Genomic DNA, 21,537 nt, shown 5'->3' on the forward strand with positions numbered 1-21,537 from the left:
TGACTCATCCCGCTCCCCACACACCCCCGGGATGGACCCACACCCATGGGGGCTCCATGGGGCTGAGAAGCCGGAGCAGCTGCCCAGGCGCAGGCCCTGGGATGGGGTTAGGGCTTGTCACTCTTCCAGATCACATCGGGTGGGGCTTCCCCAGGCTGCCCCCTCCCTGGGGACCCGGTGTGCGTCCAGCCTGGGGCCTTGGCGATGGCACTGCGGCTCATTAGGCGCTGCCAGGCGGGGCCACTGCCACCGCTGCTGGCCTGGGGCTGTGGGCGCGATGCCCTCGCTAATCTTCATCCCCACCCCCCCAATCATTAGCCCAGGGTGGTGGTGGGGGACCCTGGCGCTCAACCCCTCCGCGGAGCCACGGTGTCACCCTGCTGCAGCGAGGCATGGGTGCCACCCGAAGGCGACGTCCGGCTGTGTCCCCAGGTCCCGCGATCGCTTGCTGCCTGCCGTGGGAACGCGGGGAGAGCTCCGCGCTCGCTGCGCGCCCCGGCTTCCCGGGCGGTTACGCAACCTTCCCCCCCAGTTATTCTCCGCGGAGTGTGTGGCAACCGGCGAGAATTCCAGGACCGTGTACTTACTCGCACAAATCTGCCTTCCTCCTGTTTGGCTGCAGGGCCAGGCGTGTCGCCTGGGCCCGGGGAAATGGGGGGGTGTGTTCGCGTCCAAGAAGGCGGGGCGCGCGTCCACCGCAGGCAGGCATCCCGCCCAGCCCTGCTGCGCGCCCCAAACCGCAGCCTCTCCGGGAGCCCTGGACCCCATCCAGGACACAGGGGAGGAAGCGCTGGTGACATTCTAGACACCGGCTTCCTGCAGCCGGCTTTGGCCCGCAGCAGCTGGGGCTGGTGGCCCACCTCCTGCCCATCCAGCCAGGGACATGGGTGGCTTATGTCCTTCTGCAGGGCTCCACCTTGGCTGGCTCCTCCCTCCTTGCTTCGATGCCCCTGAGGACTTTGTCCCACTCCGTGATTTCAGTGTAAGGTGGACTTTGGGAGGGCTGGCCCTGGTGAGCCTGCTGTTCTTCTTCAGCTGTGACTCCGGATCCCCGCCTCCACCACCCCTGGCCAGGGGCCAAGGGATGGCTGTCAGGACCTGCGCTGTTCTTGGTAATAGAAATAAACACTAAAGTCCGCATGCAGCTGACCTGTGGTCCCCAGGAGTGCACCCTCTTTTCCTCTGTTTCTTTCATTAGACTTTCACAGGGTCTTCTTTTGCTGTTGGGGTACAATAAGTTGCTGGCTGTATGTGCAAATCCAGGAATTTGGGGTAATTTGTGTTTGTGGCCATGACAAACCTGGAGACTATGGTTTCTCTTCTGGATAACTTTATAGAACTTCAAGTAAGCAATTGAAGCCAGGTGCTGGTGACCTGTAATCCTAGCTACTCAGGAGGCAGAGATCAGGAGGACTGTGGTTCAAAGTCAGCCCCGGGCAAATAGTTCATGAGACCCTATCTCAAAAAACCCATCACAGAAAAGGATTGGTGGAGTGGCTCAAGGTGTAGACCCTGAGTTCAAACCCCAAAACCGTTTAAAAAAAAAAAAGTAAGCAATTGAAATCAAACAGTTCATGGGGATAAGCAAGTTGGCTTCTCTTTGCCTCTGGGTTGTCATCCTCCAGGCCTGTGTGGCTGGCATAGGCTGGCCAACAAGAAATGGCCCCTGTTCTTCTAGAGGCTAGCTTGCTTTATATCACTGTGATAAAATATCTGAGAAAAATCAGTTTACAAGAGGAAAGAGTCTTTTTAGGTCTAGGTTTCAAAGATTTCAGGCCAGGGCTGCTTGGCCCCATCACTGTGGGCCTGTGGTGAGGCAGAGCATCATGGCGGATTGGGTATGGAGGAGCAGAGAGGTTCACCTCATGGTGGACAGGAAGCAGAGACAGTGGAGAGGAAGGGGCGGGGACAAAGTTTAGTTTTCAAAGTCACACCCTTGTGGCTGACTAGACCCCACCTCCTAATAACCATTCAGCTATGGACTTGTCAATGGATTAACCCATTGAGAAAGCACCAGTCACCTCTCAGGAGGTGACAGAAAACCCAATCATCTGTCAGCAACTAAGCCTACAACACATTGGGGGAGGGGCACCTCATGTCCTAACTAACAGGGAGGTAAGTATTGTAAGCAATATTCAAAACCTCAGCCTACCATTCCAAGTCATGGCTGTGTGACTTACCCCAAAAAAGCGTAAATTCTCACCAACAGATCCTTCCACTGGGGGCACAGCTGGGGACAGGGATGGAGGGATAGAAACGCAGGAGGCCACTTTCCATGGGTAAACAGCTACCAACAGGCAGCTATGCCTGGAAACCCATCCCCAGGAGTGGCCCCCCAGGAGTGAGTCCCCCATTCCGCCTGCAGCTCTGAGGTTTGGAGAGCTCACTGAGGGTCAGGCAAGTGTCCTGCTTGCTCAGCTTCGGGGTTTGTGGAACGAGAGCTGCTTCTGGGGCTCCCAAACCAGATGCAAGGATTAGCCTAGGGCGGGGAACATGACCTTCCCTAGGGCTGGGATCTCCCTTCTAGTAAAGGTCACAGAGAAATGCCTCTGTGCTTACAGAGGTCATGAGGGTGAGGACTGAGCCACGGGCTATAAGGCCCTGGCAGAAGGAGGTCAAATCCCTGCTCAACTCACCCTTTGTGACCATCAGCCTTCATCAGGGTTGTGTCCCCTTTGGCCACCTTAGAAAATGCTGATTTTTTTTTTTTTGATAGTTTTTTGAGGCATGCTGGCCTTGGACTCCACAATTCTGTCACTGCATCAAGTGCTGGGATTACAAGTGTGCACCAGCATGCTCAGCTACACACCGATGCTTCTAAATGAACACCAGTGCAAGCTTTGCTCCTGGCAGGAAGCTGCTTTGTCTTGTCCCACACCAGTTACCTCCCAGGTCCCTTAGAGGATATCAGGGCCACAGAATGCAGCTAGGGAAGAGCTCCCAGCAGACAGGGGTTCTGGAGGGAATGTCTTTCTGTCCCATTTGGTGAATTTTCCAGTTTTATAAATACAGTTGATCTGAGCTGGTGCTCTTGCCCATCTTCCAGGTTGGGATGAGGTTATAAAATCAAGCAGGAAAATGATCTTTGGCTTTCTGGGGCTCATTACAGCCTTGCCTTTGTAATGCTTTGTGGGTTTCCTTGGATACTGAACCCTTGTTTGAGCTAATGAGCAATCTCCCACTAGTAAGAGCAAGAGCTGCTTTTGATGAACATGCCTTAAATCATTTCTCACCGGGCGTGGGCACGCATGCCTGTAATACCAGCACTGGAGAGGCTGAGGCAGGAGGATCTCAAGTTTGAGGCCAGCCTGGGCTACACAGTGAAATGTCTCAAAAAAAGGAAAAAAAAAAAAACCTCATTATACTCACAAAGACATCCATTTGTTGATAGTCTAAAAGCTTCAGACAATGAAGAGGCTACACTTTTATCTGGTGGAGCGACCCAGAGTTTTCAGTGTTGCTAGCTTGGAGTCAAGATCTCTCCAGAGAGAAGTCGGCTTGTCTGGGACGCCCTCCTGCACTGGAGTCACCTCCTTTGGGTGGGAAGAGGGGGGCAGGAAAGGCCAAGCATGCCTTCTTCACAGGAGACAAGGCCAGTGCTAAGAGGCTGCCTTGACAGTCATGGCTAGACACCTGTCCACCTAACTTCAAATCAAGTGAAGTTGGGAAATGTCACACTGCAACAATGCACTTCTCCCAACCCCCACGGCCAACCAAACGTCAGGTTCAAGCTCAACTGCTCACTGGCCATCAGTTGTCCCTCTAACCCTGCCTGGAGCTCTCTTTATTTTGTACCGAGTCTCCTGCCTGCAACTGAACCCTCCAGAAGCTCCCTCTTTGTATGTTCCACCTGTCACCTACGTAGGAGAAACTCCTCTCTGGTGTATCCTACACTAGTGTGGCCATTACCTGTCTCTAGAGTCTGGGGGAAAAACAGGGTGAGTTGGGTTGGGACCATCATGCAGACAGCCTTCCCTGGAACACAGGTCTGCTTCCTTGGCAAGGAAAGAGCAGGCTCTGCAGGGCTTAGTGAAATTTCTAGTCTTCTCGCGGTCATGGGCTTCAAGGAGACTGTCCCCAATTTTGAAATGTTTGCTTTCCCTGCCCCTTTTCCCAATGTATTAGGGTTTGGTTCACACATGCACAAAACCAACATAGTACAAAAGGCCCACCACACCTGAACTCTGGGGTCTAGGGCTGGGGGCTGGCAGGGGTGAAGGGAGCCTGTGCTCACTCACTCTGGGGATCTGCCAGCAGGGTGCACATGAGGTATTCAGGCACTAGGTAGCTGCATAGGGTGGAACTCTCACCACAGTCCCCAAATCAGGAAGCCTTGGGTTTGGGATCTGGGATAGATCAGAAGCCAAGCCAGAGGGACCTTCTGATGGCTCCCCTCTGGTGGCAAACAGAGCACCAGAGCTGTGTGTAACTTATAAAATAGTCTTTATTTATTCTAAGGAACACAGTCAAGTAATAATTAAAAAAAAAAAAACCACACACGTACTTTCCAATATTTTTAGTGGCGTGATCTGGCTTTCAGTCCCCGTGAGTGGACCAGTGGTGGGAGCCACCTGCCCAGCTCTCTGCCCTGGCAGAGGTTTGGTGGCAAACAGGAAAGCATGTTGGCATGGCTCTCTGTCCAGTTGCTACAACCAAGAGTCATTGGTTCTGAGGTTTCTAGAAGAGCGGAAGTAACATGGCTACTGATGGTATCTCATCTAAAGATTTCTGATAATAGATTGGCTCCAGGAAGTGCACCAATGCTTTGTCCAAGGAATGGACTAACCGTTCTTATCGTTTGGAGACTAGTTATATTAAAATGACAGCATTATTGTGGGAGCGCAGTATTTCCCTCCAAATTTGGGAATTCCCCAGCTTGTAGAAAATCATACTTCTTGATTTCATTTCAGTAGCAAAGAGTAACATTTAGTAAGGTAGCACAGTTTTAGAATATTAATCTCCACCCATCGAGACCCACGCTGGCCATTTTGCCAGGAAGATCCATAAACACATGCAGCATTGAGCCGTTTTCACGAGACTTCCTTTTAAATAAACACGACTCTCTCTTCTCCTCTCAGATGGGAGCTGTGCCGACCGTAGGCGGTTGCCAGGCAGAAGCCTAGCACGTTTGTCGGGCAAATTAGCCTGGATGGTGGCATGGCGTCTGCCCTTGGCCTCAGACGGCAAGCTGCTGGTCTGTGCTCCCCAGGCAGACCGAGGCTGGTGGCCCTTAGTGGGCACGTAAAAGAGTCCTCGTGGGTTAGATTATAAGGACTTCGAGGAAAAAATACAAAAAGGCTCCGTGTGACGTTCAGACTCCTTCTCTTGGACAGAAAGACTACTGTCCTCTGCTTAGGCGATCTGCCGTTCCCTGGCTGGCTGCATGACTCTGTCCCTTAGCTAGCCTGAGCCATGGCCTGCCACCCTCCCATCCTGTTGTGTAGGATTTTACAGAGAACTTCAACTCCCACCAAGACACAGTGAGAGAGAAAATCCCAACCATTTAAGACAGGGATCAGAAGCCCCCGGGAACCTTCTGTCTGCCTTTCCCTGTTTGCATCTGGTTAGGGGCTGTGAATCAGAATTGAGTATCTGTGTGCCCAGAGGGGACAGGCAGAGCAGCAAAGAAATACCCAAATGCAATAAATAAATCCAAGCTTGGGACCCTGCCCTGCCCTCCCCCCAGCTACCGTGGCTGGTGTTTTCTGGATTTGAACGGAAGCAACAGAGAACTCCACCCCCAAACCTCCCTGCAGAACCAGGTGCAGGAATCCAGCTGCTGCCTGGGCACAGGACGAAAGCCTCAGTCTTTTCTTTATATAGCGTCGTTTATGGCATTGAACAGGGGACATGATGTGTTTACAGAAACTCACGACAATTATACATCATCTTTACAATATCAGAGTCATGTACAAGCCTACAGTTACTATACACTGGGTGGTGCCAGCTGGCTCCACCCACCAGTTCTCTGCAAGTTCTTCCACTCAAGAGCCAGCACACAGCAACGTGTGACAAAGCTGGGGGTGTCCATCTTTGGGCCTGTCACCTGGGAGACAGGTCTGTGAGGGAATCCCCACCTCACCCCAGGGCCAGTCCTCACTGGAATCTGGGTTCAAGAGCACTAGGTTAGCCTGTGTTCAGGTCTTTCTGGCAAGCTAATGTAACAAATTTAATTAAAAGTCAGTGTACATGTTAGTGTGGGAAAATTGGAGCTGAGGGTGGCTCCCTGAGCTGGGGACCCAGAGGATGCTGCTGACGGATAGGTCCCTTTTCTGGTGGGGCCCATTCCTGAGGTAAGGCGTGGCCCTGTGCCAGTCTGGATGGGGACCAGATGTGAGTGCACGCAAAGGGGCAAAAAGGTCAGGTGACCCACCAAGGGCAGCCTGAGCGCTAGGCAGTGGCAAAGGTGAGGGTCTCAGATGCTCACAGAGTCACCCAGTCCCCACCCCCCTCCTCCCAGCTGCCCTGCTCCATCTCCTGGAGCACTGCCATCCCCACCTCTGTCCCTATAGGCACCTTGACCCAAGTACCCAGCAGCTCATCCAAGCCGGCTCGCCGCGCGCCTGACTGAGAACTGAGCACCAGGTAGCAGCGTGGGTCCTAGTCAGCTCGCTGACTGCGCAGTGAGTTCTCTCTGTTTTTAAATACTGTAGAAAAATAAGCCACCTCCTGAAGCAAGGAGGCTCGCCGGAGTCTGCCACCCATGCAGAGGGATAAACAGCTGCTCCAGTGTGGTGGGGGACGTCTGATGTCCCCACAGCCTCAGAGGACATTAGGCCAGGCTGGAGCTGGCAGTGGAGTTCCAGCTTGCCTGGGTCACATCAACAGTCCTTCGGTGGGCACGCGTGGGGCATCCCATTTTGTTGCCATGACACCTGGTGCTCCCCGGGCCAGTGTGGGACCCTCAATCTCGTGCCCACTGTTCAGGCAGGACTGCCCAGCACTGTTTCCAGGTCCCTGGGTGATCCCAGGGCCCAGGGGCCTTAGGTGGGCACTGAGGCAGGGCCTAGTCCAAGGGCTCCTGCTTTATCCGGACGGCAGTGGGGGTGGGCTGAGGTCGCCGCTCCTCCCTGCAAAGTACGTACTCGCTGAACTGGGAGGAGTCCACGCCACCCCCACAGGACGCAGCCACGCTGAAGCCCCTCTGGAACAGCCTCTCCAGGACCTGCCGGGGAAGGAAGAGGGGTCAGCAGTGGCCAGCTGCAAGAGTTTGCAGGATGGGCAGCTGGGCACCAGCTAGAGCAGGTTATCAGCTCCTGTAAGACCTGTCTCAGCACTGACAAAGGTCCTGGGTCCCGGCTGCACCACCAGCTGTGCTCCACAGCAGGAGGGACAGGCACAGCCTGCCCACCTGGGTGGACTATTGCCGCGCCCCCACCCCTCAGGCTGACACCTTGCTGCCCTCAGGGGCACACGTGGCCCCAGGCACCCCCTCTCTCAGCCTCCTGCCCCAATAATGGAGAGGCCCTGCCCCCTAGCCTCTGGGCAGCCACCTGCTTCTCTGAGTGGGAGTTCCAGATGGCTGGAGGCCTCAGGGCTCTTCAGTTCCAGAGAACTCTGGGTGGAGAGGAAAAGGGGCAGTCCTTTAAGGGTGGAGGTCTTTGCAGGCCTCCATGTTCACATGGGCCTCGGTGAGGTGGGGGCTGGTCACTGTGTCTTGCCCTGTGTCCTATAGTGGGTTGGCGGGGATGGGGCGGGGAAGAGGGGAGGGACAGGACACATTTTTCCCTGCACAATCAATTTTGCTCTAACCTCAAAAATCTCAAAATATAAGTGTGCTGAGCTGGGTGCCGGTGGCTCACACCTATAATCCTAGCTACTGAGGAGGATCAAGTTTCAAAGCCAACCTGGGCAAATAGTTCATGAGCCCCTATCTTGAAGAACCCAGTACAAAAAAGGGCTGGTGGAGTGGCTCAGGTGGAAACCCTGAGTTCAAACCCCAGTACTGCAAAAAATAAAAACAATAAAAACAAAACCAAGTGTGCTGTTGGAAAACACCTTTGAGTGCTGAGATGCATGTGGGAAAAACCAGCCCAGAAAGGCACTGTGGACTTGTGGCCCCAGGTCAGTAGTGTAAAGAGAGGTTCCGGGCCCCTGTCCCTCTGCTGGTGCCTGGGTTTAATTTGAATCCAGAGTCAGAATCTGGGTGTCAAATGAAGCACACTTGGTTGAAAACACTTCGGGCCATTTGTAGAGAACGTCCTTTTGGGAGGGAAAAAAGTACAGATCAATTTTTTTTTTAACCCCCTCCATCAGCTCTGCAGCTCCAGGGCTCTGGGGAGGTGGCGGGAGGCAGGGGTGGTGGCCCGAGGGCCTCACCTGCACAGAGTTGAGCCGGCAGTAGCCGTTGAGCGGGAAGCGGATGACGTGTGTGGGGTCCTGGTTCCAGCCGGCGTTGACGGAGTTGCACATGACATCCCCGGTCTCGGGGAAGACCTCCTCGATGAGCGCTTTCTCACCGCTGAGGGCGATGCGCTCTCCCAGGTCCGGTGTGACCCGCACCACCAGGCAGTCACAGGCCCGGCCTCGACGTCTCTGCTCCTGCTCCTGCTGCCAGCGCTCCAGCTCTCGCACCATGGGCTGCAGCTGGTAGTACCGAGCCTCCTCGTACAGCAAGCTAAAGTCCTGCGGACGAGCGCACTCAGTGTCAGGAGGGCGGGGAAGGTGTCACGGCTGTCATTCCAACCCCAGGGGACCTCCTCTCCCCGGGCTGCAGGCGCTAAGACACCCAGGGCACAGTGTGGACTGGGGTGGTTGTACCCATTGTACAGATGGGTAAATAAGACTCAGGTAAGCGTGCCCAAGCATAAAGAATCTAGCTTCAGGCCAGATTCCCTCTGTGACCCTTCTGTCTCAGCACCTGGGGGTTTAATTCTCATAGAAACCCCCGAGTCTACACTAGAGGGGTGGTGGCTGTGCCCATGTCTGGGGACATCAGACTGGACACAGGGCATCTTGTCCTCTCCCAGTCTGGAGGAAAACGGTCCTCTCTAAGCAGACATGTGGGTATTAGATTTACAATGCCATCACCTACCAGCCAAGAGATCTATGAACCTCGGTTACTGACCTTCCCTGAGCCTCAGTTTCCTCCTCTGTAAAATGGGTACCTCACTCAGAGAAGGGGAGTGAGGACTGAAGGACACAATGGGTACCAAATGCCTAGCTCTGCAGGCAGAGTAGGATGAGTGTTCAAGAAGGGAAGCCCACCCCTCACCAGGCAGCCTACCCTTCCCAGGCTGGACGAGCTCACACAACCTGCCCTCTGGACCCTGACACCAACCCTGTGCCCCAGTCAAACACTCACCCTACAGCAGCCCCCAGTAGCCCAGGCCTGTGACTCACACCACCCATTGGTGCCCAGCACACTAGGGCCCCTGGAGGAAATGCAAAGAAGTCCCAGGCTTTGGAACTGCCCCCTCCTCTGGGCCTGTCATCGGTCAGGGAGCCTCTCTGCCCCAGGAAAGACTCTGTGGAGCTCCATCCTGGGCCTCTGCCCTCCTGGCTCTCATACCCGTGCCTGGAGTTTTACAGATCTAGACACCAAACAACTCCATCTTTCCTCCTAGCCCTGAATGTCTCCTGCTAACCGCCCCCCACCTCTTCTACAAAGGAGTGTGGCGTCACATGGCTCCAGCCTGTTCCATGCCTGAGCCTCCACTTGTCACCTCAACCACAAGCTGGGAGACACCCCAAAGACTCCCTGACCCTGCCAATCCACACCCATGAATCTGCAGCCTCTTTGTAAACAGAAGTGTTCACCTTGCTCTAGCTTCTCTGCTTCCATCCCTGGTCCTTCTCTCCCCTCCCCATCCGCTCTGCATCCTCCTCAAAGCAATCTTACCACTGTGCAAATAATCGTCCTTCCCCAGTCACGACACTCCCACTGCAGGCAGGGTCAAGCACAAACGCAGGCCCCAACACCACCCAGCAGCCTCCCTTCCCACCATTCCCCTCCCAGGTCACAAGGCTCCAGGCTCGACACCTTCTCCACAGTACTGGGATGTACCAAGCCCTTTGCCACCTACAGTCCCTCCTCAGGGTCCTCACACCTGCCTGCCTGGTTCTTCCTTCACTGCCCTGCTAAACAGCGCTTACTCCACCCACATCCCAATACCCTCTACTCTCTGCAGTGCTGGCTCCCTTGTGTGTCACCAGGTTTTCAGTCCAAGTTCAGTTGTTGGCACTCAGGGACCAAATGGGACAAAGGACAAAGGGCCCTGGGGCTACTGGTGCTCTGGGCAGGGAGGGAGGGAGGGAGATGGAGGGGGGGAGGGAGGGAAGAGAAGGGAAGGGAAGGAAAGGAGGAAGGAAGGGAGGGAGGGAGATGGAGGGAGGGAGGAAGGAAGATGGAGGGGGAGGGAGATGGAGGGAGGGAGGAAGGAAAGGAGGGAGGAAGATGGAGGGGGAGGGAGATGGAGGGAGGGAGGGAAGGGAAAGGAAAAGGAGGAAGGAAGGGAGGGAGGAAGGGAGGGAGGGAGGGAGGAGATGGAGGGAGGGAGGGAAGGGAAAGGAAAAGGAGGAAGGAAGGGAGGGAGGAAGGGAGGGAGGAGATGGAGGGAGGGAGGGAAGGGAAAGGAAAAGGAGGAAGGAAGGAAGGGAGGGAGGGAGGGAGGAAGATGGAGAGGGGAGGGAGGGAAGAGAAGGGAAGGGAAAGGAAAAGGAGGGAGGGAGGGAGGGAGGGAGGGAGGGAGATGGAGTGGGAGGGAGATGGAGGGAGGGAGGGAAGGGAAAGGAAAAGGAGGAAGGAAGGAAGGGAGGGAGGGAGGGAGGAAGATGGAGAGGGGAGGGAGGGAAGAGAAGGGAAGGGAAAGGAAAAGGAGGGAGGGAGGGAGGGAGGGAGGGAGGAAGAGAGGAAGGAAAGGAGGAAGGACAGATATCTGCTAGCATGAGCCAGGGCAGCCCAGGCCTGAGTTCTCTTCCTCCCATGATTCCTGGGACCTCAGAGGGGCTCAGCATTAAGGCAGAACAGGCTCATCCTAAGACCCCGGGGTGGGGGTAACCTGTCTGGATATCAGGGCTCCCCCCCAAACTCCAATAGGAAGCAGACTTGTGAACCTCTAACTCACACAACTCCAGCACACAGCAACCCTTAACCCCGACGAACATGACCGGGGTAGGTGCCCCAGCTTGACTGTTGCTACACTCTGATAAAGCAGCTAAAAATGTGAGAAAACAAAATTAGTTTAAAAAAACGGATTCAGCCCTCGGCTTCATCGTTTCAGTTTTCTTTTTTTTCCCCTCGTTGCCATGACAGCCATGGGTCCATTTATTAAGTGACAGCGTCCCCTGTGCAATGCCACAGCTCGGGCGGGGCAGACCTACCTTGAAGTCGTCTGGGAGCAGCAGTTTTGACGTGCGCAGGAAACTTAGGATGTAGCGGAAGATCTCCCCGTCGCGGTCTATGAAATAGTGCTGCTTCAGGCTGTCCAGGACGATGGGCTCCGTGCCATTGAAGAGGCGGCTTATCCTGGGAGAGACCGGGCCAGAAGCATGAGGGGGAAAGGCTGCGCCCACTGCCTCGCCCCCACTCCCCAGGACCCGCCCTGCTGGGTGGGTCACTTAGGTTCTGTTACAGCCTGACGGGTGCCTGTCCACACCTCAGGCAGCCAGGCTGCTGTCATATAGGATACTGAGGCTCCCACATGTCACAGCTACACACCCAAGCCACAGCCACACGAACCAGCAGGTCACAGAGCTGGTACACACTCCCGCACAGCCAGCCAGACGCACCCAGAAAACACACATTGACCACCCAACACCCCAACCAACAGCCACACACCTGGTGAATACATGTCAACTGGCCAAAACAGTCACTGGGGACACACACCTTCTGGACCCAACCCGTGTCAACAAGCATTAGACACAGCAGTCAGTCAACAGACACAGGGTCCCATGGTCCCCTTCCCCATAACCCTGGCAAAGGCACTCGTCAGTCAACATAAGCCCCTCAGAGACGACGTCACAAATCCCCATAGCCACTCACAGAGGCGGGCAGGAGGAACGGGACGTGAGCACGTGTGCCACAGGGGTCCACACCTGGGAAGGGCAGGGACCGAGGGAAGAAGGACAGCGCTTCCAACAAATGCAGGGCACTTGTTGAGCAGAGCCCCTGATAACCTGTCCTTATTTCCAAAGAGAAGGAACCAGGTCACAGAGTCAGGGCTGGTGCCTCCCCAAGGCCAGGGTGGCAGCCTCTGGTTTAGCAGACCCCTGGCTAAGCTGTGGATAAACAGGAGGCCAAAAGGGGGGAGCGGAGCAGCCAAGAGCGTAGCTGGAGAACAGGAGGAAGGTGGAACGTTTTCCTAATAGCAGCACCACTGGACTTCAGTCACAAGGCCACAATCACGCCAGCTGCACCTGTCTGCAAGCCTAGGAGAAAGATGGTCTGACCTGGGACTACCCGCCCAGCCTGCGTGAGGTGCGGCCTAAGGCCCCAGCTGCCTGCACCAGCCACAGCCCTCTAGGGATGCTCCCGGGCTTCTCTGTCCCCGCCCTGTGCCATGTGTACACAGGACACACTGGCTGGGCAGAAGCAGGCGAGCCTCGAGTCCCCAGAGCTGCTCTCAGGAACCCCCATTCATACCTGTCACCTGTCCTCCAGGTGACTCCCCATCCCAGCAGGGCAGTACGAAAGGGCAAGGCTGCCCGTGGTACGAGGTGTGGAGGCCCAAGCCCGTGGAACCAGAGTGGCGGCTATTCAGATGACTCCTTAGGGCTCCAAAGGCCACTGAGCCACCCATCAATCCCCCAGTCCTAGTGACAATAGTCCCAGGAGGCACAAGCCCCTCATCGGCTCTATGGTTCATTCCAGCTTTTAAAGTCCCTAACATCTGGCCTAGCAGAACTTGGGCATTCAGCTGTCAGTGGGGACATTCAGGGACTGAGCAAGGCCACCAGTGCCATGGATGGTGGCGGGCAGACCGGCGAGGGGCTATCGAGGACTTGTCAGAAGAGGTGAGACTCCCACCCACAGGTGAGTCAGCAAGTCACAGCCTTGGCCTCCCTGGGAGCTCTCCCCACCCTTCTCGGCTCAGCTCAATTGCTGAGTAGCAAGGTGCTCTGCCTGGCCGAGCTCCAAATCCCTCTGACGTCAGGGCTGGCTGAGTTCTAGATCTTTCCATGGTTCAGTCCCTGTGTTGGGACCCATGGTAGCGGTGCACCTCCTCATAGGACATAGCCACTCAGTGCACTCAGCATCTGAGACGCCCACAGATGTGGGCAGGCTGAGGGACAATTTGGATAATCACCGAGAAGGAACCCCTAGCCACTCACAGGGTCTTAAGACTGAGCTCTTGCTGGGACCTCCTGGCTTCTGTTGGTGGGTGCCGCCTGTCCCTGTGGAAACCAACCATGGGCCACTTTAGAAGTCCTCCATGGAATAACTGACAAGTTCACACTTTGGCAGCTGGGTCCCTTGGGGATGTGAAAGACACCATCCAGCAGACACCTTGTCCCTGGTACCCAAAAGGAGGTGTAATGGCGTCTTTACCCTTCCTTTTGTTTTTTAAAAGCTGTGGCTCCAATTTCTGGGCTGTTTTATTATTCCTCAGCTTCTGGTCATCTTCACTGGCTGCTCCCCACAGAGAGGATGGAGCCAGCATGAAGTGGTGATGACACCAGCTAAGTGAGATCCAACCAGACAAGGGGAGGCACAAACCCAGGGGCCACTCCTAGTCCCCTAGGCCTCTGTGCTCAGCCATTTCTTGGTGACAATCTATGGCTGCTGCTGGGTGGGCCAGAGGAGGAAGATGGCACCAGGCCACCCTGACCGAACAAGAACCAGAGGCCAGGACATAGTGCTATGGGCACAGGGACCCAAGGAACAGGTCCCCTGGTTCTCACCAAGCTGCCCAGGGTGGGACTCTGCTGACAACTACAACCCCCTTAGTGGCCTCAGTACTTTAATTCTGTCACCAGGTGACCCTCAGTGACACTGGGTGAAGGCCAGTCTTTTCCAGAATTACTGAAAAACCATTTTATTTTTATTTATTTTTTTGGCGCACCATTCCCAGAGGTACTGCGATGCCAGGTTGCTGCATGAAGTGATCAGAGCAGCTCCTGTTCCATCTCCCTGTTCCAAAAATCCATTTAATATATTGTCCTCGGATAGAGGACGGATCAGATGTTAAACTGATAAGAACAGATACTACACTTGCTCTTGGCCAAAAGGCCGAGAAGCAATGAAAAACCATTCTAAATTCTAATAGTTCACTAAAGAGAGGATGAGAGGTGTCTGTAAGGCCCCTTCCAGCATAGCTCTGCAAGCCACCTCTCACACGTCACCTGACCCCCATCCCAACTACCGTACAGGTCACACTGGCCCCTGGTCTCTAGGCCAACACTCCGGGCCTGCAGAGTGGCTCTATCACGAACCAGAAGCCACCTAGGCAGAACAACAGATTCACCCTGAGCCCCAGCCCTGGGAAAGAATGCAGACTGCCACCCGCTCCGGGTACGTCCTGCCAGCCGAGGGTTCCACAAGCCAGATCACGGGGCCTTAGGGTCCTCAGTCCCCCAGGAAGACAACACATCCCACTGCAAAGCAGGCAGATGCGTGAGGAGGAAGACCACCTCCCATCTTGGGTCTGATTCCTCAGTGGCAGCAGAGACAAGAAGCAGGAAGGACCCCCCACTCAACTCCCCCTCCCCCAGGCCTGGGCTGGGATTCCTCCAGAAAAATCAGACGTCTGACTTCAGGAAACATTCTTCCGAGAGGTATTCAGGCACAGACTTTATGAATTTCACTCACAAACATCGTGGGCCGGTTAAAGGGTGATCTATCTCACACAACTCGGGAATGCCGCAGAAGGCAAAACTGCAAGGAGATAAAAAATCCATCTCCCACCCTGGACAGGGCTCTGCAAGCAAGCATGCTGGCCGACGCTGCTGGCTTGGCCTCATGGCTCCTGCCCCCGACGCGCCTTACAAGACTTTACAAGGACCTCTCGCCTGGTCTCCCTGGGGCTGAAGGAATGAAGCCCCAACCACTATCTATACCCCAAATTTTGGACCAGACACATATCTACCTCCGGTGTTTCCTTCTTGAGGGGGAACGCCTAATCTTGTGAGGGACGCTCACAGGCTCTGAAAGCAGACGCCTCCACACACTTGAGATCACAAGCAAGTCCACGAAGCGCCCCCGAGAGATGATCCCTGGGTGTCTAGGGAATTAATTAACTCCTCTTCTTATTTCCAATGTCTAAAACAGGGGTGATGCCCCACAGTCTTGCCCTCCCACTGTTCAGCCCTCCGTGGCCCCACAGAGCGGTGGCCGCCTCACTGTGCTGGGAGACAACTGTCACAAACAGGCTCAGCCAGCAGCACACACATCACCTCTAGGAGATGCTCAGAGACCAGCCCACCTCCGGCAGCCCTGCTGCTGTGCCAACGGGAAACCAGGTCCACCCCGGGGAGGGAAACGCCCAAGGGGCAAGAGCAAGACTCAACAGAACCAACACCTCCCTCAGGCCAAGTGTCAGGATGGCTGGGTGTGGGAGGAGCTCAGCCCTACCCGGGGGCCTGGTCACAGACACTTTATCCATTATGGGGTATGAGACTCAATCAGCCATTGCCTCTAATACCCTGCAATGTGCTGGAATTCTCAGGCAGTCACTGCAGCCTGCAGCTAGTGATGGCCACCCAAACCCCAAGCAGACAAAGAGGGCAACCCATGGTGCCTCCTGCCCGTGCACGTTCCCCAGGGTTAGAATAGTAAATCGAATCACACACCTTCACACGCGTGCACGCGCGCGCGCGCACACACACACACACACACACACACACACACACACACACACACGATGCAGATACACTTAGCATCCCTGGCTCACAAATGGTCCCAGGCAGCAGCCAGGCCCGAGTCTCACTCAGGAGGATGCTGAAGGTCTGTAAGATTCCCCCACCAAGATCAGGTAGGGCTGACTCTGAATAAGTCCAGGTCTCTGCCAGCAGGAGCTACACACCACATGGTCAATGTCAATGCCACCGGTGCAGGGTCTCAAACCCAGTTCAGAGCAGCCTTTGACAAACACCCAGCTTCACAAGCCCTAGCTCACAGGACCTGCACCCTAGAGAGCACCGTGTGGGGGCTGCGGGGCTCAGGTCCCTATGGCCGCTACCGTCTCCACCTCCTGCCTGGAGGCGCGTGGAGGAACACGCTCTTACCTGGAGTCGGGGTACTTGGTGAGCGTAGCCAGGCTGCTGGTGTACATGTGGCCGCCCACGTCGATGTGCACAGGTGCGTTGGACTTGGTGAGCTGAGCTGGCAGTGGGATCCCCTGGGCAGCCAGGGGAGACACAGGCGACCGGGTGAGAGACAGCCGGGACATGTTTCCTTCCTCCTGGAGACAGAAACAAGGAGAAACACGAGAGTTTCACCTAAACGACACAGCCATGCAACTCCTTTTATTGTGCGTGTGATCACAGATCTAATCAGATCACTTGTGCCTTTGCCTGATCACATATTCAGCTGACAAATTACGGCCACCACTGTAATTAAGTGTATTTGCATCATTTTCTTCAAAGTACCAGAGGGAAAAAGAAAGATGCTTATTAGCAATAAGAAATCAAGAAAAAAAATTTTTTTCAAGGTGTCAGCCTCCAGGGGCAGAAAACAAACTGCAAAATTCTAATTAAAGGTCGCGGGCTTATGTGTTAGATGTGAAATATCCCCTGACAAACGAATCACCAATTTGTGAATTGGGATTCAGGGGTTTTTGCAAGTTTGTCTCAGTAACGAGACACCTCTAAATTAGTGACTTCCTCAGCACCTAAGGCGTTGAGTTTTATACATGTAGTAAATTTCACATCAAATTAAGAGCATTTTTGTTTAAAAAAAAAAATACATAATGGTACAGCCAGTCAACAGCCTTCTCTTGAGTGCCAGCACCCAGAGGAGCAGCAGCCAGTGAACAGGTACCCCAGAAAACAGCAAAGAGGGGCCTCCGTGACTGTCCCAGCCCACCCTGCAGGCTCACCGCGGTGCCGGCGCTGTGTGTGTGATGCTGGGACCCGCTCGGCCGCTCCTTGCGGTGAGGCATCTAGACATCCATCCCTGCCCAGAATATCTGTGGGAAGCAACGACAAAAGCAGAGAAGACGTACTGTCCAACAGTCCTGGGTGCTGGGTGACCCCTGGACGATGGACCGCTCTCTGGGACCCCCATGAGCACTAGACAGCCCTCCCAGATTCTACCCACCCCCCACTATCTGCACAGCCCAAAGCAGGCCTCCAGGACACAGCTTATTACACACACATGCACAAGCTCACTTCTTCACTCACATGTGTTTTCTGGGCAGTTCCTTCTCTGTTAATTCTGCTAATGACAGTTCTGAAACATATGCTCACTATTATTGCCCTGAAATGTTTCAGAACAAATCTGATTTTCCTGGTATTTTGGTTTAGAGCCATGTTACCAAGCGTGTCTCCTCTGGCATCAGCAGAGAAACTTATGACCGGCAGCTCAGGAAGGATCCCCCCACCCTGACAGGTTGGGAAGCCCAGGACCTCTTTCCACCATGTTAAGATACAGTGTGCCACTGGCCAGACACAGGGAAGCCACTTTTAGCAGAAGCCAGGGCACAGGAATAAAACGAAGTCACTTGGGAACCTCTCTCTCCCCACTATGGCTCCCAATAGCACAGAAAACCTGTCTTTGTCTCCACTGCACCTCCCAGTTTCTCCAGACCCCAGGATGGTGTGGTCTGTGCCTAATGTATTCCAGACCCCTTCAGGAACACACACACCCTGGAGGCATTCCCTGGCCAGACAGCAATCAGCACCCGGGACCCTTTCTCCGCCTCCCCCCAGAGCTACTAAGGGATTTTTTTCCTGTCACAACCACCTGAAATAAGATTGTCCCTCAGTCTTGAGAAGCTACCCCCAAGGCACTATGCAGTTCCCATGTAGGAGGGGTGGAGAAGGGCAGATTTCTGCCCCCCACCTTTCTACTAACTTGGGGCTATCTCAATGGGGACTGAAGGGGGATTTGCACAGTGAACACACACATACTCCCTCTCTCTCTCTCTCTCTCTCTCCACAGACTAACCTGGACTTCTCTCTCACAGGTTTAACCCTTAGACAGCAATCATAGGACGTCTGCTGACCCAAGAGGCCATTTTTTCCTGTTAAACTCTGGCTTCTAAATTTATGCCTTGAAATCCAACATTCAATTTTAAAACGTGGACCAGGGTCCAATGAGAATCAAATCCTGCAAATGTAAGGAAGGTCCTTCTCCTGTGATTTGTTAGCCCCCAGGGGCCTAGAAGTTCCCAGGCCTGACACAAGTAGGGGAGTGTGTGGGGGGGAGGGGGCGGGGCAGTTCTACCTTCACCTGGGGGCTGGCTGCTACTCAGGTCCATTCTGGACTTCTGGAAAGCCTTAAAGGAAACCAGGTCAGTTATGGCAAGGAAGTTCTGAGAAACCAAAACAGACCTTAGGAATGGCTTCTCCCTGAAAGGCTCTGCAAGGGGAGGAGTCAGGAGGCACCCATGGAGGACAGACTGGAAGGGCAAGCAAAGTGGACTGCACGTTTTCCCTGCTTCTAGGACACAAATCACAAGTGGCACACAACATCAAGCATCCATCTCCTAAGCTGCTCCATCCTGGTCTCATGCAACCCATCAAACCACACAACTGTTGTCCATGGCAAACCAGAAACTCACCATTGGAAGCCCCAGGCTTTACGCCTTGACCGGAATCTCCAAAGCTCCCTCGGACAAATACATCTGTGCTGGACAACGACCCTTTTTCCTGAGACCACTGCTGAAGCCAGGGCATAAAAGTAGATGCAGTAAGACACACAAGTTCATTCCCACCAACACCAACCTCAACCCCACCACCCAGACCCGGCGTGCGCCACCCTCCCAAGGCTCAGTCAAGCCGCCTGTTGCCCGGGCCTCAGTGGCAATGTTGGAGAGGGAGGGCCCCCGGGTTTGCACACTGGCCTGGTATTGACCCGCTGCTCCACGCTGCGGCGGGAGACCCGGGTCCCCGCGCCCGCCCGCAGCCGAGCCCCGCCCGCAGGAGCAGAGGAGGGAAGTGAGCAGAATGCCACGCTCATTTACACACAAAATGATTTTGTGTCCCATTGTGCTCCCAGTTGTTTAGCTCTCTGGGGGTGATTAAACTGGCTGAGCTGCGGCAGCTTGAGACGATTTCACTAAATCGCTTCTTGGTGAAGTCGCTTCTTTGCTAAGCTGTTATTTTAACCATAAAAGGTAAACAGAAGGCGCCTCTCGAGTTCCCTCCAGCTCCACGCCCTGGGCGCAGGCCCGGGGCCAAAGTGCCAGGGGCCAGCAGGATGGTCCGGGGGATGGGCCCAGGGCGACACGAGCGGCCACCTGGTGCGCGCCAGCCCCGCAGCCAAGGCCGCTGGCCGGTGTGAACTTCGGGGCGGCTGGGCCAAAGCTCCGGGCGCCGCGGGGCGGGGTGGCAGTGGCACCCGAAGCGCCTGCCCGGGAAGGGAGGGGTGTTGCGGCGGGGGCGGGGACAAAGTTAAATCAAGAGGCAGACACTTGGAGACCACAGATGGGAAACTCGTCTAATTAAGGACGTAAAAGCGCTTTTGTTCTCAAAGTTTATTGTTGCCGGGATTAAAAAAAAATTAATTGAAACTAATGCTGTTATTCACTCGTGCAGTTAAATTCCTTCGTGCACATTTGAGACACGGAGTGAAAACTTGAAGGTTTATCTTTCTGCAGTCGGGGGCTTCGGAGGACGGGAAGGCGCTGCAGCAGGGGGAGCGGGGGGTGTGCGTCCAGGTCAGGGGGTGCGGGAGGCCAGCCGGGATCCATCTGGAGGCGGAGATCGGGGCTCAGCGCGGCCCGCTCGCGGCCCCACACCCCGCGCACCAGGGACCACCAACCAGCGCGCCAGCCCCTCCCGCGGGCTCCGGACTCGCCGGGTGGGCGTCAGAGGACGCACATCTGTCCCGTTAGAGACTTTTTCCCTTCTCTGATTTCGGCGCCAAGCTGGGCCCTGTGCGCCCGGAATCCCCAGCTGCAGTGAGCCGGTTTCTGACCCCGGAAACTCGCCAGCTCTGCAGGGCACTCGGCCTTGTACTGGGACCAGAGTGAGGGGACCTGGACACACGCAAACACCGCGCGGCAGGAAGCTTGGGGCCCGCCCGCGTGGGGAGGGTCCACCCCACGGCCAGGACCAGCCCACGTGGGCAACTCCCTCCACCCCCCCCCCGGTCACTCGCGCCAGGCCTTTGTGCTGGGCGCCCCCGCGCCGCCAGCCCCCCGCCGCCCAGCAGAGGGACAAAGCAGCCGCCCCCGCCCAGGTCCGGACCTTGGCCGGGCGACTTTCTCGGCATCGCAAGCACTTTGGGAACAGGGGTGCGCGGCGCTGGCTGAGCGGTGGCCGCCCGCGCTGGGCTTACCTTGGAGCCGGAGCAACGAATCGGGCTCGGGCGCAGCCCCCGCAGCCGCCGGTGTCGGGCGCCCGGGCGCAGCCTCGTCGCCTATGATCGCTGCGCGGGTCGCTCCGGTCTCGTCCTGGAGTTACTTTCTCTCTCGCCCCCAACCCTCCCCCCACCCACCCCTCCCGCCCCGGCCCCCGCTTCGCGCGGCCCCTCGCGGCGCGCCGCGCCGGGGCCTCCCCTCCCCGCCCTCCCCTCGCCTCCTCCCCTCCTCGCGGCCGCCACCGCCGCCTCCTCCGCTGCGCGCGGCTCTCCGGCTGTCCTCCCGCCGCTCCCACCTCCTCTCCACCCTCCTCTCTCCAGCGGCCTCCCCCGATCGTCGGAGAGAAAACCCGGCCCCCCTACCCCAGCCCGGAGCCCGCGCCTTGCCGCGGCCCAGCCCGGACGCAAAGGGCAGCGATCCGGCTCCAAATTACCCAGCGCGGCGAGCGCGAGCGGGCGCGCGCGGCGACTCCTGGCTCGGGGCTCGGCTGCGCCGCGGGGCAGAGGATTAGAGTCGCAATTAGCTCCGCGCGCCCGCGCCTGCCGCGCTCGGCGACAAAAATGCGCTTGCCTCCCCTCCTTTCGCCAGGCGATCCCCACCCGCCTGGCCCCGAAGCCCGTGCCTTCCCGCCGGGGGTCTCCTCCTGGACCGTTCCGCGATCGGGGCGCCCAGGTCCCCCCGCGCCCTCCGCGGCCCAGCCCCCCTGTCGTTCCCCCCCCCTCCCCGCCGGCCGGCCACGCGGCGCCCGGGCCTCCTCCGGGCTCGGGGAGGGGGCGGGGGAGAAGCTGATTTTAATCATTGTCATTTCATCTGATGTAATATTTCCCCGGGCGTTTTCAGCTGGGCATAAATTTTCGGTTCCCAAATAAGTAACACAGAGCACGTTTCTCACATTTCTTGACTCCTCGGTTACAAAGGGGAGAGCAGCAGCCGCCGCCGCGGCGCCCGGGGCTGGGGGCGGGACTTGGGAAGAAACTGGGCTGCGAGTCGACCCGGACTGGAGCAGAGCCCGGGGCAGGGCCGCCCCTCCCCCTCCCCCCACCCCCTCCCCCTCCCCGTCCCTCTTGCCCAGGTCTCTACCCCGGCTGCCCCTCTCCCCCGGGGCGCAGCGCCGCCCGTGACGTCTGCGGAC

The 21,537-nt window shown here is 56.3% G+C and overlaps 1 protein-coding gene, 1 long non-coding RNA gene and 1 other non-coding gene across 7 annotated transcripts in view; all 3 read right to left on the bottom strand.

The window, feature by feature from the left end:
* Positions 1 to 1,024, bottom strand: part of LOC141417824 (uncharacterized) — a 38,864-nt gene extending 37,840 nt beyond the window's left edge. Inside the window, exon 1 of the long non-coding RNA XR_012442430.1 lies at positions 588 to 1,024. This is a non-coding gene — a long non-coding RNA (uncharacterized lncRNA). The remainder of the gene's footprint in view (positions 1 to 587) is intronic.
* A 4,772-nt stretch (positions 1,025 to 5,796) lies between these two features.
* Positions 5,797 to 21,318, bottom strand: Kctd15 (potassium channel tetramerization domain containing 15). 5 transcript variants are annotated; one of them, XM_074056966.1, is made up of 7 exons: positions 21,298 to 21,318; positions 18,663 to 18,759; positions 16,977 to 17,066; positions 16,165 to 16,340; positions 11,323 to 11,467; positions 8,320 to 8,625; positions 5,797 to 7,165 (listed from the first exon to the last, which is right to left on the bottom strand). In XM_074056966.1, exons 3-7 carry the CDS (start codon positions 17,037 to 17,039, stop codon positions 7,007 to 7,009), a joined length of 849 nt encoding a protein of 282 aa, XP_073913067.1. In that variant the 5' UTR covers positions 17,040 to 17,066; positions 18,663 to 18,759; positions 21,298 to 21,318; the 3' UTR covers positions 5,797 to 7,006. The 5 variants fall into 5 exon arrangements, with proteins under 5 accessions (XP_073913067.1, XP_020037058.1, XP_020037060.1 ...); XM_020181469.2 differs by lacking the exon at positions 21,298 to 21,318 and adding an exon at positions 20,384 to 20,524 and having other exon boundaries at positions 18,663 to 18,762; XM_020181471.2 differs by lacking the exon at positions 21,298 to 21,318 and adding an exon at positions 20,384 to 20,522.
* LOC141418243 (U2 spliceosomal RNA) lies at positions 13,993 to 14,182 on the bottom strand. The gene has a single exon (XR_012442933.1). It is a non-coding gene; the product is annotated as a U2 spliceosomal RNA (small nuclear RNA).
* Positions 21,319 to 21,537: the final 219 nt, after the last annotated feature.

Source organism: Castor canadensis, chromosome 16 (genome assembly GCF_047511655.1).
Source record: "Castor canadensis chromosome 16, mCasCan1.hap1v2, whole genome shotgun sequence".
Classification (NCBI taxonomy): domain Eukaryota; kingdom Metazoa; phylum Chordata; class Mammalia; order Rodentia; family Castoridae; genus Castor; species Castor canadensis.